The 15,328-nt window shown below is 30.2% G+C and overlaps 1 protein-coding gene across 1 annotated transcript in view; it reads left to right on the top strand.

Moving 5' to 3' along the window:
• The first annotated feature begins 483 nt into the window (after positions 1 to 483).
• Positions 484 to 15,328, top strand: part of LOC116775688 (protein stum) — a 31,197-nt gene continuing 16,352 nt past the window's right edge. Inside the window, exons 1-2 of the mRNA XM_061525099.1 lie at positions 484 to 588; positions 9,989 to 10,510. Coding sequence (XP_061381083.1) covers positions 9,999 to 10,510 — 512 coding nt within the window. The 5' untranslated portion in view covers positions 484 to 588; positions 9,989 to 9,998. The remainder of the gene's footprint in view (positions 589 to 9,988; positions 10,511 to 15,328) is intronic.

Below are 15,328 nucleotides of genomic sequence, written 5' to 3'. Positions count from 1 at the left end.
TTTCAAAGAATCGCTTATAAAATTAAAACATAATCGCCAATTTACGGCAAAAAAAATCGAACGCACTTTGTCGTAATTAAAAAAGCAAATTATTCCACCCTCCGACCCAAAACCACCCCGTTTTCTTCGTACGTTGGTCAGTTGTATAGTTGTCGTCTTGCAAACTAAGTCGCCTTAGAAACTGAACGCAAAACAAAAATAAACAATTATATCACTTTATATCAATAATTATGGGTTTATCACAAAGTTTGTACAGTGCTAGGTGAATCTGTGATTTGTAAACTACAAAATGGCCGTTTTTATTAAATTTTGGAACGAATTTTTGAGGACATTTTAATAGTTTTATTGACTGAAATAATTTTTTTTATTTCAAAAATGGCTTCCGTGAGATATTTTCGCGCCAAAACGAGAATGGTCGTTGATTTTCCTGTCGTTTTCTTCATTTTTAAAATAAAATTGAAATGACAAAGAGCAGTTTGCCGTCATGAAGGATACGATCATGTAAACTCCTCGGTGTAGAAGACTGCTAACTTTAAACTGTGTGTTTGTGTGTTTTTATGTGATATCTATGTGAATTTATATATCAAGGTCGGTATTGACAAACCTTTACTTACTTATAATGTAATAAAAAAAAACTATGTATCACACTTCACGTAGATAATACAAATAACGTAACTAAAACCTTATTAAGACACAAGATGATCTGTTTAAATGAAAATATTGAAAATTTACTACATTTATATTCTTTGCTCCGTAGAACGTAGCATGTTGTAGCGGTGGGCGATTTCTTAAACATGCCTTCACACATGCTGACACACACACGTGAACACACACACACACACAAACAGCTGTTCTCAAAGTAACTTAAAATAGGTATTTCAATAACCTTCTGTCACATGAACAATAATTATCATTCTCATTTCTGAAACACATAAATTTATCCGAATTTATCAACAAAGTATATAAAGATATATATTTTGTTCATAAATATAAATTTATATAAAACTACATGCACACAATAATATTATATATTATTGATTTTTATATATTTTCTGTTGATTTAAAAATCTATACTACTAAGAGAGCCCTTTATTTCCAATCACACGTTCAGTTCTCTACATAGTCATCAATAAGTCTTGATCGATGGAATAAGTAGCTATTACTAATATATACTACTTTTCCTGTTTTTGCAAAAGGAAGTTCATACTTTCAATAATTTTTGTATATTATTATTTAAAAAAAAATCTTAAAAAATACGGTTTACATATATATTTCTGTAAAGAGCCCCAAATATCTTCGTTATCACATCTCCATTTGTAGCCAGTGTTAACTTAATTCAAACTAGAAATATGAAAAGGTTTAACTTTGCTTAAAAAAACCATTGAAATTATATGACATTTATATCTTGAATAATAATAATAAGATTATAACTTTCAATATCTCGAATTAATCAAACGTTTTTATCTACAGTCACCGTTACTGTAAAAATAAAGTATATTTAATATTTATTTAAAAAAAACTACAGCACTTACGTTCACTTAAAGTTACATGTTTAATTAAGTTAACAATGTCTTCAAAACAGTACCTTATATTAAACCTCTATTCGTCAGTACAGGTACTTTCCTTAACCCTTCTCCCATATATAAATAACAATACATATTATATATTATTTATCAAATCGTTTATCACACAAGTCACAATGACTACAACTCCACTAACGTGAGTTCATTACACAGTCATTAAGTTATTAGAGAAGTATTTAAAAGTCGTTTTCAGCGAAAACATTCGGATCTATTTAAATATTATTATGGATTTCGAATAAAAAGAATTAATGTCTTTAATATATAACTATTTGCTTATAATAACATAATTTTTTCTTCTAAAATATACCTCATATGTTAGAGTAAACTTAATATAAACAAGCTGTGTACCGCGACATCGCTTCCAATAGTCAGCATTCTATTTAAGTCTAATTATGCTTTGTTATCTTGTAATATGTCCATTAAAGCGTAACAAACTCTCAAAGCGACAGCTTTATATATATAAGTATTTATTTAGTCTTAAACATCGATTAACTACATACATGCATAATTTTACCGAAGCAAGTCTTTGAGCATCAACTAATACGAACATTAGTCTGAAACGAATCGCTATCATTTTAAATGATATACAACACTTTGTATACTATATTTTATTCCTACCTACTGTTAAGACTTATTTAAACTAAATATATAACTGTAATCTATATTAAAATATGTTTTTTTGTATGTATATATATAGTATAATAAGAACTTTTCTTTTTCTTGGATTGACTTTTTCAATGAATGTATTAATTATAATGTAATTTTATTATTACTTTCATTAGCGGACTGAACAAAACAGAACACTTTTTGATATTTTTATTTTATTGAAATAAAAGAAAATGTTTGAACTTATATCTTATTATATATAAGCTTCAATATTTCATTTTAATCGTTGAGAATAATAAGGGTGCTAAATCTTAAGTAATTTTTAAAAGAAGATAACGATTAATTTAATTTATTTGTTTAATGTATTGGAATACATGGATTTATTACATAACACAGTCCTCTGTCATAGTGACACACGGACAGTCATAATGAATCTACTTATATGTATTTTATTTTTGCTATTATAAAAGAGTTGTAGCAACTTAAACTAACTTCTGATATGGGAGGGATGCGAAAAACATCTACTTCAAAAGCTTCTATGTCGTGTCTCATTAGCTCAATTAAAAGACGAATCCTGCAAATTTCTTTGTTTCTATTAAAATATAAAACCAAGATAGTCTAAGATTTCTACAGAACCTCCCAGCGAGAGTAACTTTATCAACAGTATTTACCTCACCACACTCATTTAACGCTAGAGACTTAAAATTACACCTTGCTTTGTGACTACGAACATGTAACATACATGGTGTTTTAATTTCACTGTATAATATTTAGGACATGTATTAACATAACGTATCGATCAACTTAGAATCAGACTATCAAGACCAAGAACCTAAATACTTCGCCACGGAACGAGCTGTGTCCTTGGCAGAGCCGATAGCCGCCAAGGACGGACCTTGGAAGGCATTTACAAATTTGGATGAAAAATTGGGACGATTTGTCCGAACGTTCGTCTTAATGATTCTTTATATTTAATTGAAATGTCCTTTACTTATCGGACAGATATATATAACGTCTCTAATCTGACGTTAATATTATATAAAATTCTGTATATATATAATTATGTTGCCTCATGTCTGTATGAATATTCAATAATTACGAGCCCGAGTAACCTCGACTTTACATAAACAAAAACAGCCTCATGTTTCGTTAACTTCAAACTGTTATTATGATACTAAACATACATGTAATATATCTATATATGATATACAACTTGCGTATCAAAGCATCATTAGGGATTAATTACGTATATTATCTTTCCACTCTTCTTTTCCCTTATCAGCTAGTATGCGGTCGATCTAAAGCAATACATTTATTCGATTATATAGTACACTTGTTCATTATATATTTTAAGGATAATTTTAAAAACATAATCAATATATAGAAATAAATAAAAAAAATATTATGATAGGAAAAAGACCTCAGCTCCAACGTAAAGAAAATTTTGTAAAGTTCGTTTGGCAAAATGAATATTAAATTTTCTACTTACAAGTAAATAGGGCGAGAAACGATAGTGGGGCCTCGAATGTTACAGTTAGTATGTTATAATGATACACTTATTAATTATGAGGTCAAATGCAAATCTGTCCTGAAGGACATTTTTTGGTTTTTCATATAATACCTGGCATATTTCATGAATAGAAGGAAATTTGTCACATGCTTTGTAATAATGTTCCGTTCAACTTTGGGGAGTCACTGTGAACGATGTTTAAACATTCACTTACAAAAAAATCAACGAAAAGTGTGGCTCTTGATTGTTATAAATAATTTAACTAATCTTTCTATGTTATGTAATTTCAACATTTACTTACTATTGATGTGCTTTGATTTTATTTCCTCATTCTTTTAATGTAAAATATATTGTGATATTTTTATTTGGTTATCATATTTGCTTTTGATTACCCATTGTTCATTAATTTAGCTGAGAAAAAAAAGGAATTATGAACTTAATACGATTAATGTACTGAAAACATTAATCAAATGTTGAATTATTCCAGTTTATTATTAATACCCCATATGTCTAAATAGATACATTTTTAATGTATGTATATGATTTCCCAGTCCTCGTTATAATTAAATATGATTTTCTGTGCCGCTGTCACTAGCGCCCTACCTCGATACAATCCACAAATACAGAGCATTTGAACATAATTACTGACCCAAAAGCTAATAATATTGGTCTCATGTAAACTGTCAGCAATCGTCAACATTTTAATTGTGATTATAAACATACGTTTCAAACGTTCCATTTAAAAAATAATTGATCAAACTTGTAATATTTGTTTTGACAGGTATACATAGAAATAATATGTTATTATGTGCCTTGGAAGGGAAACGAACAGACGGTTAAATCTCGGGAATATCGTTTTAAATCCTATACTTGCGAAAAAAATGTCCACGATGCACGTACAGTGCTATGATGAAAAGCATCTGAATGTGAATGTCCTTCTATACTACGGCAGTAAAAGCGATTGTAAAGTTCTGACGCAGACACTACGTCATACACTTCTTCAGAGAGTCCTTCTCAGACAGACAGACAGACAGACGATAGAACACACAAAAGGACTCTACATCCCTCCGGAATCTTGAGGGTTATAAACTGTCATGGACTATCGAGATTATTGACAATATGATCTTCCCGGCATAGTAAAAATACAAGTGAGCAGAGGTGACGGCAATACTCCATGTGGAATAGTAGCTGTGCTTTGTAAAACAAACAGGTGTCTCCATGTGAATTATTCTCTTGCACCACTCAATACCCAGAGGTTTATGCTTCTAACTTAGCCTTATTCTCCAAATGTCTCAGAAAATAAAGATTGTTCCCAATATTAACCCAAAGGATATTTATAATCTTTGTTGACCTTAAGGGGTATGAGAGGAAGAATGAACAAGATTTATTTTCTCCATTCAGCAACCCGCTCCAAGGTGGTTATTATTTTAGGCACAAGCTTTATTCTTCTCTTTTTCAACCGAATTGTCATCCGGATAACAACGTACATGCAGGATCAAAAGTGTAAGCTATAGCAGTGACCCTTGAGCTACATCAGAGTTAGAAGGCATGGGTTCCGAACATAATCCGCCGATAACAAGCTTTATATTTTTTAATTTCCTTCTAGACAGAGGCCTGGAAAGGAAAAGCTTTGAACCATACCCAATTTATTATAAATAAAAATCGAGGTTGACTGGCAAAGTTTTTCTCTTCATAGCTCTTGATGGCTTCACCGTCGATGAGTTAGATACGTTAGAAGACCGCCAGCATTTCGTCTTCGACGATAATCATATCGGTGTTCACTACTAGCTGAATCTCTTCTAGATAGCGCAAAAACTGATCATCATTAATGGCCTGTAGTTGCATAGATCTGTTCAGTTTTCTTTATTGGGTGAAAATGACCAATTTTCCACAAAAATGAAATTTTCTCTGTGCTGTTGGAGAGTAAAAATAGATGCATTAAGACCGAAGTAGACTCTGAAAAACTTGTTTTGAGTGGAGATTCCATACGGATCGCTATACTGTTTGTCATCGAGACAGTTTAAAGCACTGAGTACAGGGCTTTGTGTAAAATGTACATTGGACATAGTATGCATGCAAACCGGGTTATTAGACGGCACTTGTCCCTAAAAGTCGAAAGTTAAATCTAACGCAAAAAAGTTCAGCTTTTCTTTTTGTAAAATGCGCCAACGAACCGTCAGGTTTCTTTAAGGGCAATGAAGAGGGCGTAGGCAAGTTTACTCTTAAAACTTTGACAAGAGACTAAGAAGAACGAGTTTCCAGTTTTGTATACATGCCCCTGGTTCGCACTGGCAACGTCCTTCTGTCAGGACCCAGAGGCAACATTATATTATTTATTGGCATCGGTTGATTTGAATCCTTCGCATCATCAGAATGGTAAAGGATGGCATGGAGAAGGGAAGAATCCCGGATTCGATTTCTGGTTATAGGTAGTTATAAGCTTGGTTCAACCCAGGTCTTCCACTTCAGCACAACAGACAACCAGGGTGCTTTTGACGTTGGCAGAAGGACAGCCTCCTAAATAGGTGCGGTATAGACTCGACACCCTTACGGACCAACGGGCGGCCAAGAATGTACCGTCTCGTCGGGTCTCTCTGGACCCTATGATAATGTTACATGCTCAATCATTCAGGACGGACAAAGGTTGATAAAAGACTGAGGGCTACTGAATATATTGACGTCTGTAATGAGGAGAGGATATGGTTAAAGCAACCGGCTCTCTCACTAACGCAATGTACACTACCCACTAACGCACTCATCGCAATACGCCACTTCAAGTCGATCTTCTGTAAGAGGGTGGTATTTCTCCGGTCGAGCTTGGTCGAGCCAGTCTAACTTCAGCTAGGCTCTATCACCTAAAATAATATATAAATATGAATTTAAAAATATCAAAAAATCAATTAAAACAATAAGTTTACTAATGAATCAACATGTTTTTCAAACAGTATGTTAATTATTTATAATTTAATTTCTTATAATTTAATAGTTGAATCGAACTATTTAGTTTTGAAAGTATTTTTTTCGTAAAAACCATAACAAATTAAAAGTTCCTCTTACTCGATTGAAGTCAACGAGCTAGAATACTTATATTATTTTTGCTAAATACCATTGAGTTGTGAACTCTTTAAGACTTCCTCTGATTTTTCAATCAATATTCGCAAATTTTCCCATATACAAAATTGCTAATGGCGTCAATATTATTTTAAATCAAAAATCTTTGTTTAGTTGTTAATGTCTCGACACCAACATTACTAGTGTCTATGATTTTCGTGTCCAATAGAAATATATTTTCTTACACATTATATAATATTCTCGACATTGGATTTATTTTCAAACCGTTGTGTCATCCAGTACTGTATATGGTGTCAACTATGTCTGACATTCATTTGTACCTTATTTTTATTGCATAGAACCGTCATTCATTATAACAAAGTAGAGTATTGGTAGCTCATAGTACCTAATACTTAGCTACATATAACAGTTTAAGGGATTATTATTTGGCTTTGAGCTTCATCATTCATCGCTCATATAACATTAATGAGTAATATCCTGGTGCTGGCCGAATTCTACTTGTATAGTGTATTAAAAAAAAAAAAAAAACAAAAAAAGTTTGGAAGAATTAATGAATATTAAAAAATAATAAAGGAAATTAATAATTTAATTGCATTTACATTTAAATAATTAGATGATATTTTTAAGTAAAAAGTATTTGAATAATCTGAATAGATATGCCTATTCTTCATAATTCACTTAATGTTTGTGATATTGAGACATGACATTTAAGTGACAAGTGACAGTCTTTTGATGTCAGAAGTTAGAATGAGTGTAGTCTATGCTTTAGACTGACCGTTTAAAATAACGTAACATAAGTCTTTGGTTTTGTTTTTTTCTTGGCTTTAGTCAATCAGTTAACTACAGAGCTGATAAGAAATTTAAATATATGAAATAAAACACGAACATTTCCATTACTAATACTTTTGGATGTGGAATCTTATTTTCTTCACCCAAAAGCGAAATGAAACGCCTACATGATAATAATCAGAGTTATATTTCGTCGATGAACATTTATAACTTTGTATAGTAAATAAATAAATATAGTAGCTCAAGATTCTTCCAAATAGCGTTTCTTTTTAAAGAATCAGCGACGCGAACGAGAAGTCACTCCCCGTGACTCTCAAGGCAACCGATGGACCGATAATAAAAACAGTATTATTAACATTGTTATGTAAAGCCTAATGTTATTAAATAATACAAAAAAAATAAGAATAATGAACCTTATCTGCTTTATGTTTGAATAGATTCACTCGTTTAAATTATTCGTCAAAGACTATTACTTAGTAAGAAAACCAGTAAGCCTCTAAGCTCACGATAAATAGTTATGTTATTTCAGAAACTGAAAGTAAGTTAAAATTCTTTCAGTTTAAATCAGATTTTTTATGAATTAGTTTTATAGCAGTTCTTGTATGACTTGACTAACTCTTATTCCTGTACTTTTCAAAATCAAAATTAGAACGAAGTAATGTTTGAATTAAAGTTGCATCAAAGCAGTTATTTATTGTTAACTTAAAAGTTAAAACAATCCTTATCTTACAACTGACGCTCGCTGTAATTATAGTCCGAATAATTATAATGACTTTGTTACAAAAAAAAGACAGACGGATACGAAGTAATATTTTTATTTCCTATTTTTTATCATTTATATAAAAAGGTTTCACATTTAAATTTTAATATCTTATGTTATGGAAACAAATTCTCTTTATAAAAGAATAATAAATATATATTAAAACTCGTTAGATCTGTCTTGAATTTAAAAACAAACATTTCTTTGACGGCCTTAGTTTTTATAGTTAAGAAAACTAAATTAATTATTACCTATACTAATATAATTAACAGTTCCATTAAAGCAACATAACTTTTTAAGATTAACTTACAAAATAATACAGAGAAAGGATGTAATACACATCGCTACATTAATTTAAAGTTCGGTATGAGTTAATTTTATTGAGACTTATGTTACTGCCGGCTCTTGTTTTAATTCAATATTAATGTAGTGAAGACTTTATATTTTATATTTATAATACTTTTAGTTCACATTATTTTGCAATATACTCCTTGTATAGCTAAATATATTTTCATAATCTGTTTCATAAGCTGTGTGTTTACCACAAGTCTCTATCGTCTAGCTACACACGAAACGTTTTCCAGTACAATGAATAACGTACACATATATTATAATGAGCGAAAATTTTTGAATGAAAAGCCGAAAACGCTCCGTATCTAGTTAGACAACGCGAACTTGTGCTAAGCATATTGTTTATATTTTCCACTCATTCTTTACTCTCAGCCCAGAGTATCCTTAGCTTCTCGTTTTATCTTTACTTATAATATCTTTATCATAATGCAAAATAATAAAAGTTCCATTGGTATCAACCACATACATTTAATCAAACATTGTTTTAATTTAATTATCTTCGTCATTTTAATGTTAATATGCCAGTAGTGTTCAATAACAATATCGGTTTTTTCTTTTGATACCAACACAAATAATATAATACATATGTCGTAGGTTTGCCTGCTTTTTGTTTGGAATATCATGAACATCTCCTTGAGACATTTAATCTTATACATAAAATCGTTATAACTTAACTGGATTGGGTTATGTCTAGTTAAAAAAAAATTAACTCTTCGCCTCTATAGAACAAATCATTGGACGTACTATTTTAACAACCTACATTAAGATACGTCATCGTATAAATATTTTAATTATTATTTATCTATACATAACATCGGTAAGTCGTCCAGAGATTGGAAATACATAGTAGAGATTTTGACGAGCTTAGACCTTCCACCCTGTCGCTGTCAAAGCCAATAGGGTTAACAACTAAGGTCAAGTCAATACCCAAAGGTCCCAATACTCGCTTTTGGAACTGAGAAAAAAATTATTTTGCATAGCCTATTAATCTTGGTATAAAGAATAAATTTATGCTATAAATTGTATTTTATATATTCACAATTGATATAGATAAGATATTAAATGAAGTTTTATAAGTAGCTTTGCCGGCAGGTCTCGGATATTTGAAGAAAGGATAAATTTTATTTTTATATATGTATTTTTAGTAAATATCATTAACACAAAATACTAAAATATAGTAATAATTATAAAAAAATAACTATAAATTAATATTTAATTTAGGTTAAAAAAATTTTGATATCGTAAATACCAAGTTGAACTATAAATGTGATAACTCAGAAGACATTTATTTAAATATATATTTTTTTTAATTTCCAGGCTTGACAAAATGGCGCTGCAACTAAAATATGCTGACGAGCACGGCATCCTGCGCATAGATATGACGGAGTCACCCGATCAGGACAGACAGACTGACATCAGAGATCCCGAGTTCGATTCTATCAACCAGCGCTTCGGACAGTACGACCTGTTTGGAGGGGGCAGTCAGTCGCTGTTCAGAAGTCGCTATAACAGTCTCGAGGAAGAGCTGGCGAACACGCCGTACGCGTTCGATCGCAACCTACTAGACATCACTATAGAGAAGGATTTACAAGACAATCGGTTCTTCGATCACGACCTGTTCGGCCCGAAGATTGATTTGAAGAAGGATTCCTTCACCGTCACCCAGCTGATACACGCACAGGACAGGTACTATGATTTGTCGAAGAAGGGGAAAGTCAGGAGCATAGCTGAAGGTTTTGAAGTGAAAAGTGCGCCGGGCTCGGCGAAAAGGACCAGTGGTAGGGGTGCTTTTAAAGTTTTACCGGTAGATGTCAGTGTTGGATGTCCGAAAAAAACACAGTAAGTATTAATAATAAAAAGTACAAGCAATATTAAAAAAATAAGCAAACATTTAAAGATCGAGAAATATTTCTTTCTGTTCGCAATCGCTACTTATAAAGAGGATTTTAAATTTGCTTAGAGTAATTCTCACTTAAAAAAAAATTATTTTACGTTACTCATTCATGTTAATCATCAAAATAAGAACAGGAAATGTGTTATTTCAAACGAAACCTCATCAATTTCAATGCCAACTACATGTAAAAAACAAGAAAAAAAAACATTAACACGAACACCTTTATTAAAATAAGTAGTAGATACTTACTACTGAACAAATTCAAATTAAACTCTTCTAACTGATAGGCTCTCACTGGGATTGTTGCAAGCGAATGTAACAGTCGCGTTTGTCAAAATGAAATAACATTTGATGAATGTTTTTAATTTTAAGGTCGTTCTGAGTTTCATAAAGCCAGCGAACCGCTGCGGTATCGTTTCAAAAGTTAACGTAATTCATGAAAGCATCCATAACATATAATATACATTTACTTTCGAATGTCTTTTAATTATTTTCATGAAACCAGTTAATGATTGTTCGTTGATTGTATAAAAACGTTTTAATTACATGGAACTAAGGCAGGCGTTTTTAATTTGAGCTGAATAATTAACATGTGTATAGAATAACTCATATTATATTTATTCCTTAATTGTGATACAACATTGATTAATATTCTAAAACACCATTAATTTTCTAAACTAAACAGTTTTTCCAGCAATCTTAATAAATTAAAAGTTTAGGAAATATACAATTAAGTGTATTCATATAAACAAATCATTCTCATACTGTTAAAAACTATAAGACGAAAGGTTATCCACACGGCACAAGCTAAATAAGGACTCACGCCTACAATTATTTAAATTCTGATATAAAATCCTTATTGGAAAGGAACAGGTTTCTTAAATGATCATTACATTTAGCACACTATCAAATAAATAACTCACCTAAAGTGTGGACTCCCTAAAAGTGCATAAACACTGACTAGAAATATTAGATCATATATAGGGAAAATATTTGTGGGAGATGAGTAAGAAATAAATTAAAAACATATGTTTTTATTTAGAATACATTTATATATAGTTTAGGCAACCAATGCAATCATTTCTACCATATGCAATTTATAATTACATCCATGACAAATAAACCAAGTCACAATCTGACAAAAAACTAATTCATATTTCATATAAAAAAACATGCTCGTAATAAGGAAAATGTATCAACTTCTGTGAGACAAAACCCTAAACAGTGGCATTGAATTGCTAATAATCTTGTGTTTAATTCATTTTGAGGCGCCGTTTAAGAACACACTTCAAGAACAGTTAATTACTGACACCATTCCATCTATAAAACTCATTTAATGCACACATACAGACAAACAAACATATGTATATAAATTAGCTATTATGTTTTTTTTAATACACACACAAACATCTATTGCAATGTGTATAATACTGTAAACATCTAAATTAGTTTATTTCAAGTTAATATAAAAACTCTTTTCTATTTTAAATTTCTATTTTAAATTTAAAATTTCTATTATAGATTGTATTCCATGACGTTTGTATTGCTGTTTAAAAAAACAAAAAAAAACATATGATATAATTATTACTTATTGCTTTAAAAATCATTATTTTCCTGGAATATGAAACTACGTTCCCGGTCTTAAAAAAATCGTTAAATAGCGACTAATACACGTAATTGAAATTAATAACCCTCGATAAAAAGATACAATACGCACACTTAACTTAACTTCTAAAAAAAAAAATATTTTCAGAATTCTTACTTTAAATTAAATAGTAACTACTTTTAATATATCGCATGTTTTACAAAATATTGCTTATTGATAATGAACAAACATACCAGTTGTAATTTAAAAGTTTTGAGTGTTAATGTTACTTAACAATAAACATTAAATGATAAATAAATGAATTATATTATATACAATATAAATTCCGTTTACTTAATACCAGTGTTATGTGAAACCAAACAAAGCGAAATAATGTTGCAATCATCATTTTTAATTCACTTTCAACCAAAATAGTCACGCTCTGAATGTTTAAACAAAATACAAAAATTTTCGTAAATTACAACAAACAATCTAAAGAGATCTGTAAAGAAACGACTGTTCCTTTTTTATCTGAGTCCCAAATCGGTTATTTTAACAATTACATAAACGAGTTATGTATAGAATAACGTCAATATTTTATTAAATAATATATATTTTTAAGAACTTTAAAAAAAGATTCGAACAATGATAGTTGTTTTAAACAATGAAAACGTAAAAAATAAGTAAAAAATGAGCTTAGTTCAGACAACACTATACAGTGTAATAAACCACAGAAGCAATCATCGTCAAAAAACACCAATGTCAACATCTCAAGGTTAAGTGTCAATTATTTATTGTCATTATTGTAAATAATATAACAAGTTTAAAATGACCTTTGGTCACTTAAATATTATAGCTATATAAAAACGTTTCACTATTAACAAGGAAGAGAAAATTTAAGAAATCACAAATCAAGAAAATGTGTAAGTAATATGAATATAATATAAAAAAATAACATAGCCACGTATTTTCTTGTCTCACCTACATAATATATAACCTCTTTAGAAGGCTTGTGTTCCATTAACCGCCATTTTCGCGGTTAACCATCTGTCACAGTGACTTTTCGTAAGAGGCCATTTTGTTTAGAAATATTAGATACGGCTTTTATAAAAATAAGGTTTTACACTTGAGGGATTTGAGACTGTGAAAAATTAAGATGAATTTATCACAGGCATCCCCTGTTATTAAGATAATGTATTCTGTGATTTGTACTAACAAAAATTATATTCTCGAAATCATACAACGACGAGTATTTAATAACCGCTTGAACTTATCAAAGAGTCATTACAAGTTAGGTTCGTAATTAGATAAATCATAATTCTATTAATTTCGAATTCCCATACAATATAAGTACATTTTATTTCATAGTCACCGCGGCTACAGAACTATTAGTTTCTCGACAACCTTGAAACAGGTACCAACAAATTTACACTGTCCTTGACACAATTTAATTAAAAATCACTTCCGAAAGTCTGAGTTTTAATTATTTAACAATTTATGAGTAAATTAATTTCGGAAATAGGATTACTCTCTATAAGTAATGGGTTAAATAAAACTATTAAGTATTTTAGTAATTTTAAAAGTCAACGCTTTAAAGATTAATTCCTTCATCAGAACCAAGGAATATACTAGCGATTGTTTCCTGGTTTTACTCATTATGAAATATTTACTAAATTAAATAATTGAAATTTCTGTTTATATTTTCAAAATATCACTAAACGCATGTAAAGCTTCATAGGATATCTACATCAAAAAACAACATTTAAAGTTGTTGTCTGTCTGTTTGTTTGTTCCTGCTAATCTCTTTAAGAGCTCGACCGATTTTGAAGTTAACTTCGCTAGCAGCGATAATGTCATAAGGAGTAACATAGCTTATATTAGGTTAGGTATATGTTACTTTTTAATCGAACATAGAAAAAAAAAATCTCACTTAGACTTAATTATTATTACGCTTTTTTTTCGAATGAAGGCCTGTTTTTTTTTTTTGAAAGGACATTGTATTGAGCTAATTCCATTCTCGCTAAATCAGTATCTGATTAAGGGATCTTTGAGAAATCGTAAGCCTCATAATGGTGACGCGTGTCTCAAAGGTGGTTCACCTAATATGGTTAACCGCCATTTGAACCTTAAAGATAACCATACAATATCCATATCTGCTCTAAATAGTTTTATGGACGTACAAATAACTACTACGTTTAAAATTAACAACTACTCAAAGGACTGATAGTAACGAAGTAAATACAATCTGTAGTTTACAAGAAGTTAGTAACCTCACGGCTCACACGACATAGTTCACAGTATGTCATTCAACGTTGGTACCAGATGTTAGAAGATTGATCAATGAAACTCGAAACGCTTTGTATGTAGTAAAGATGCAAACTTGTTCTTAATATACATTTGTTATTTGCACTCTTTTCTATACTTCAACTTACTACTTAAAAACTCTTTAATTTATCTACAATTAAACTGGTTTTTCAGTTGAAATGTTTAAACACAAATAATAAATGTTGAATTAAAATGTACTGACATTGGAATTCTCAAATTATTGAAGAGGTTCCATTGCCCAAACTACGAGTTTGGGTCATTAAACGTAACACAAACAGTTAGAAGTTTTTCATTTATTTACGTATTTTATTTTACGTTTCTTAAATATTATAAGACAATTCTTCTATAATTTTTTTAAAAACAAACATACAGAAGAATTGATAGCCTCCTCATTTTTTTAAGTCGGTTAAAACTTTGCTAACATGAAACGACCCTTCAAAGTTCAAACTTAGATGCCATAATGCATTTATTATTAATGTCCTTACATATACAAATAAAACAAAATCAAGTCTGTAACGTTACGTTGCAATTAGAATAGAATTGAAAGAAAAGAAAAAGTCAAATTAAAAATATTTCTCTGTATGTGTAAATCATCTCCAAAATCTTAAACACAATAAACTTTACTCATGACTCATTTGTCAATATATCTTAATATAAAGACATTTTCATTGTAAAAGATAAAGCGTAGGTTCAAGATCAACAACTTGTAAAGCATTATAGTTTAAATTAATTGATTTTATTGCGAGTTATTTAAATAACTAATCATGGACACTATTTATTTGAAAGTTTCACACAACTGAGTTCTTTTATATTTAAAGAAAACAAAATTATAATAGTTATCAAGGTTGCCGCA

The sequence above is a fragment of the Danaus plexippus genome, chromosome 27 (assembly GCF_018135715.1).
Source record: "Danaus plexippus chromosome 27, MEX_DaPlex, whole genome shotgun sequence".
In the NCBI taxonomy this organism is placed as follows: domain Eukaryota; kingdom Metazoa; phylum Arthropoda; class Insecta; order Lepidoptera; family Nymphalidae; genus Danaus; species Danaus plexippus.
The sequence above is the reverse complement of the archived record's forward strand: the minus strand, read 5'-3'. Positions and strand labels throughout refer to the sequence as shown.